Source organism: Crocuta crocuta, unplaced genomic scaffold (assembly GCF_008692635.1).
Source record: "Crocuta crocuta isolate KB4526 unplaced genomic scaffold, BGI_CrCroc_1.0 scaffold189, whole genome shotgun sequence".
In the NCBI taxonomy this organism is placed as follows: domain Eukaryota; kingdom Metazoa; phylum Chordata; class Mammalia; order Carnivora; family Hyaenidae; genus Crocuta; species Crocuta crocuta.
In genome coordinates, this window is record NW_027551564.1 from 1802926 (window position 1) to 1808533 (window position 5608).

The 5608-nt window shown below is 45.5% G+C and overlaps 1 protein-coding gene across 1 annotated transcript in view; it reads left to right on the top strand.

The window, feature by feature from the left end:
* SPRY2 (sprouty RTK signaling antagonist 2) overlaps positions 1-4367 on the top strand; it is a 4809-nt gene extending 442 nt beyond the window's left edge. Inside the window, exon 2 of the mRNA XM_077750074.1 lies at positions 2573-4367. Within this exon, the coding sequence (XP_077606200.1) occupies positions 2624-3571 (948 nt within the window). The 5' untranslated portion in view covers positions 2573-2623 and the 3' untranslated portion in view covers positions 3572-4367. The remainder of the gene's footprint in view (positions 1-2572) is intronic.
* The last annotated feature ends 1241 nt before the right edge of the window (positions 4368-5608 follow it).

Genomic DNA, 5608 nt, shown 5'->3' on the forward strand with positions numbered 1-5608 from the left:
GGGGTCCCCGGCCCCGGGACCCCACGCGCCCGCGGTCTGGGGGGTTGGGGTGGCGGACGGCTCGTCGCGAGTCGGCTGCTGGCCCTACAGTGGCCGCGATTTCGGCGCAGAGAGCGGGAGAGGGAGGGGGAAACACTTTGTGTTTCCCAGGTCCCCGTTGTAGGCGCCCGCATTTCTAACCTGTTCCTCTCCGGGAAAGGCAAGTCCTGGGTGAGGCTGTGCGGAGGCAGGGGCGCCAGCGGGACCGAGGACGCGCGGGTCTCTCGCCTCACGGGGGCAGCGAGACCCCGCGAGTGAAGACTGGGCAGGGTGCCCGGCACCGAGGCTAGCCGGGTGCTGGTGGGAACGTCGCCCGGCCGGACGCCGGGGCTACGGTTCGGCGGTGCAGCTCTTTCTTTTTTCCGTTCTCTGTGGTCGGCCTGGGTCACGCTTTTTTTTTATTTTTGGAAGCTTAGGCTGACCTAGCACAGGAAGAAAGTCATCAAGCGGTCGCGATCGTTTTCCATTACCTGAAAATAGGTAGCAGAAGAGGGTAGTTTGATTTCCTTTGAAGGGCTGATCTACTTTTTAGTCGCTGCTGCTGCTTTGAGTTCGGGATCTTGTGCGTTTTTACAAAGCGATTTCTGTGCTTGCCCCACCCTGTGCTGAAGTCCTTTCCCCTTAATCCTTAGTCTGATCACACACGGTTCTTAATGGGGGTTTCTNGGGCAGCAAACATTTCTGTTAAAAATAATAAATCCCTCCCAGCCCCCAACCGAAGATGCTGCTTTCCACTGCAAGCAAATCTGCGCGAAAAGTTTTCAGCTCTGGGATCCGCGTCCTGCACACCCGACTTGTTCAGTGAGGCCCTGGGACTTGCCCATCTTTATAAAAAGCAATTTTCCTTTCACTTTTTCTCTCCACCCAAAAGGAGATGAGTGTGCGGATTGCAGGCAGTGCCGCTTCGGTCAGTGCGTGGTGGAGTTGCCCAGCGTACGTGAGTGAGACCTCTGTCCCCGCAGTGTCTAAGTCGGGGCTTTCGGCGGCAGGGCTCGAAACCTGTGCCTGACACTCAAGGGCTTTCGCCAGAACGCCCTGCGGTGGGCTGCACGACCTCTGCGTGGGGATGGAGTGGCTCCCCCCGAAAGATAGTAGTTCTCTGGGGTGGGTATATTTTAGCCCGGAGGTAGGGAGGGGGAAGTGTGCTCCAGAGTTTCAAGGCACGTCCCCTAGGGAGGCGCCGGCACCCCCCCCCCCCAATCCCCCGCCTGCTTAGCAGTCTTGGGATTGTGTGCAAGGGGAGGGCAGTTTAGCCCCTGGGCTGCGTCAGTCTCCCCGGAGAAAAGTCCCCCGGGGCTCCGACTGTGTCCCACCTGCTGGGGACGGTGTTGGGACGCCGATAGAGCCGATAAACGCAGTGAAAGCAAAGATCAACGTTGTCTCGTCTGCCTTTCTGTTGGAAGTGAGATCCGGTTTCCAGCTCTGCCTTGTTCTGAATTGGGAGGCGTGTGTCACCTGCCTGTGTCTCTCTTGTATAAAACTCGGAGATTGGATAAAGGTCCACTTTTGCCCGTTTTTGTTCATTGTGGACTTGGCAAAGGAGATAATCGTTTTGAAATTTACAGAGGGATTGCAATTACTTGTCAGAATGATAGATTTGAGACGTGACACGAATTTTGAAACACTTCCTGTTATCACTAGCCGGTTTTTGTTCTGAACTGTTAAGGTTTTGGAAACGGGCAAAGCAATTAAGAGTTTTTACATAATTTATTTCTAAAACAGAGAGAACAATCTGTTAGCTACAGAATTTAAGGCGTTCTCCTCGTCTATCAGGCTGTAAAATATTTGATCCTCCAGTTGTTTAGAAGTTGAAATAAGTTCGTCTTCTCGTTGATGACTGTGTAAGTTTGCTTTCTTGTGTTCCTGGCGGCAAACAGGATTTGAATGGATTTGTTTTTAATTTATAACTTTTGCTACTGTATAGTTAATAATGCATGACTCTTGTAAAATTTATAACTTCCTTGGGGGGCGAATATTTTCTTTTTTGCAAGTCACCTTCATTCTATGGTATTCTAAACAGTTCCCGAATACTGGATAGTCATAGTTAAAAGTATCTGATGTAAAAGCAAAGTAAGAACCCAGAAAGAATTTCTAGGCTGTATTTATTAATGTTTAAGGCAAAAGTGACCACGACAAACTTAAAAACCCATTTCCAATTCTGAAAAAGTATTCAACTTTCACATATGTCGGCGGGAATGTTCTGTTCTAACGTTATTTTCTTGCAGTCTTTACTTTGAACCTGAACCTTGCAGTTTTATGTCTATTTGAATAAGGAATCATTGCCTATGTGACTGAAACAAAGATCAGCTTTGTGTTACTACACAACACAGGATTAGAGAATTGTCAGTGCCGGGCCATAACCTGCACTTTTTGATATGGCAGTGATCATACGGCTATTCTGATCCCTTCCATAGCCACTCCATCTCAAGCCCTCTTTCTCTAGGGGAGTGGAAAGCCAAGAGTTAATCCAGGTAGGCGGAGAGTGGGAAGTATCCTGGAGTGTAAACCAGCTCTTTCCTCTTGGTTTCCGCAGGAATTCAGATGTGTTCTAAGCCCGCTGGAGTGACCACACTTCCAAGACCTGATGGAGGCCAGAGCTCACAGTGGCAGCGGGTCGCAGTCCTTGCTGCAGGCGCCCCGTGACGGTGGCAGGCAGCGCGGGGAGCCCGACCCCCGAGATGCCCTCACCCAGCAGGTACACGTGCTGTCTCTGGATCAGATCAGAGCCATCCGAAACACCAATGAGTACACAGAGGGGCCTACTGTGGTCCCGAGACCTGGGCTCAAGCCTGCTCCTCGCCCCTCCACTCAGCACAAACACGAGAGGCTCCACGGTCTGCCCGAGCACCGCCAGCCCCCCAGGCTCCAGCACCCACAGGTCCATTCTTCCGCACGAGCCTCTCTGTCCAGGTCCATCAGCACAGTCAGTTCGGGGTCTCGGAGCAGTACGAGGACAAGTACCAGCAGCAGTTCCTCTGAACAGAGACTGTTGGGACCATCTTTCTCCTCGGGGCCCGTTGCTGATGGGATAATCCGCGTGCAGCCCAAATCGGAGCTCAAGCCAGGTGAGCTTAAGCCGCTGAGCAAGGAGGATTTGGGCTTGCACGCCTACAGGTGTGAGGACTGTGGCAAGTGCAAATGTAAGGAGTGCACCTATCCTAGGCCTCTGCCATCAGACTGGATCTGCGACAAGCAGTGCCTTTGCTCAGCCCAAAACGTGATTGACTATGGGACTTGTGTGTGCTGTGTGAAAGGTCTCTTCTATCACTGTTCTAATGATGACGAGGATAACTGTGCGGACAACCCGTGCTCCTGCAGCCAGTCTCACTGTTGTACACGCTGGTCTGCCATGGGCGTCATGTCCCTCTTTCTGCCTTGTTTATGGTGTTATCTTCCCGCCAAGGGTTGCCTTAAATTGTGCCAGGGGTGTTATGACCGGGTTAACCGGCCTGGATGCCGCTGTAAAAACTCAAACACGGTTTGTTGCAAAGTTCCCACGGTCCCACCCAGGAACTTTGAAAAACCAACATAGCACCATTAATCAGGAATATGACAGTAATAAGGATTGTCTTTTTTCTTTTTCTTTTTTTTTTTTTTCTTAACGCATATGCAACCGACTAAACAGAATCTTGGCACTGTTAATAGAGGGTCGGGATAGCCTTCGATGTTTGCAGTGAACCGCTTTTTGTCCATGTGCCGTTTTAACTGATCCGCTTGTTAGGACTCAGCTAATGGAGCTCAAGGGATGGGATACAGAACTTGGGGACCCACGTGTTGCATAAGCTAAAACAACAGACACTCCCAGGCAAAGTTTTTTGTTTGTGAATAGTACTTGCAAAATTTGTAAATTAGCAGATGACTTTTTTTTTCCATTGTTTTCTCCAGAGATAATGTGCTATATTTTTGTATATACAATAATATTTGCAACTGTGAAAAACATGTTGTGCCATGCTATGTGGCACAGTCACAAAATATTATACTAATATGTTGTACATTCGGAAGAATGTGAATCAATCAGTATGTTTTTAGATTGTATTTTGCCTTACAGAAAAGCCTTTATTGTAAGACTCTGATTTCCCTTTGGACTTCATGTATATTGTACAGTTACAGTAAAATTCAACCTTTATTTTCTAATTTTTTCAACATATTGTTTAGTGTAAAGAATATTTATTTGAAGTTTTATTATTTTATAAAAAAGAATATTTATTTTAAGAGGCATCTTACAAATTTTGCCCCTTTTATGAGGATGTGATAGTTGCTGCAAATGAGGGGTTACAGATGCATATGTTCAATATAAAATAGAAAATATATTAACGTTTGAAATTAAACTGAGCTGTTTTGTCTTATTTTACCTTTGCTTTGTTTTTGATTTTTGAAGTGAAAGAGACCACATTTTATGTTAAGACTGCCATTCCCATGAAATAGTTTCACTTATCTATAAACTGTTCAAAGAGGAGATTCACTGATTTTTTTTTTTTTCCTCAGAGATAATTCTAGTAATCAGAAGGGAAATAACCGAGCATTTGACTCACCTGTATTAATCTCGAGTGCTTGTTTTGGCCATATCATTGTTCCGTTCTTGCCTTTTACAGATTTGTTGGCTTCTCTTTGTTTTGCAGGGGTTTTTTTCCTTTAAATCTTAAACTTCATCCAGGAGACTTCCCTAAAAGATTAACAATTAGATTTTTTTCTTTATATACAGAATTAAGTATTAAGAAGAGCCATGAGGCTAATTCAAGACCAGAAAAACGAGTTTAGTTCAACATTTATTGAATGTCCTCTGTGTCAGGCATGCAGTATACACAGATCAATGCTTGTAATTGAGGCAAAAATGTTTTCTTCACTTAGCTGATTATGGTTATATTTTTTCCAGTCTTTTGGTTTCAGACTCAAGTTTATCACCATGATACCAAAAACTCATGTTAGGAAAGACACGGAAATTATAACCTGTTTTGATTCAGGTATTGGATATCATGAAATTGCATCCAATCTAGGCCTCATAATTCAAGTCCAGGGAAGCCAATTGAGAGGCCCTGTCTTATTTAATCAAATTATCCAGAAAATTGGTTAAATTTTACTTTGGGAAAAAAGATGCAACATGGCAAGAAGTCCCCGTGTTTGCATTTGTCTTTTGGGAGCAAATACACTGCAGGCTGCTACAGCCCATCTCGAGAAATACTAGGGTTTCTTACTTACAATAAGTCACTTCATTAATGAGTCACTTTGTGGATGAGGAATTTTTTTTCTTCCAAAGCACAACCTCTTGCTGCCAAGAATCACCGGAAGTCTAGGAAATGATTTACCTGTCACTGTTTAATCTTGCTTCCTGTTTCTGGGGCTCCTCTTTAGGTCTTCTCCTAGTACAGTTGTCTTGTTTTGTTTTTTTAAAATCAGCTCTCAAGGAAATATACAGCCTCGTAACCAAGACATTACTGTAAAGACCTTCAGAGTCCTCTAAACTTTCTCCAGAAAACACAAGGTTAAATTAATTTAGAAATGATTTACTCTAAGCTTCAACTTTGGGATTCTGAGTGTTGCGATTCTAATACTCTCAGATTTAACCCTGATG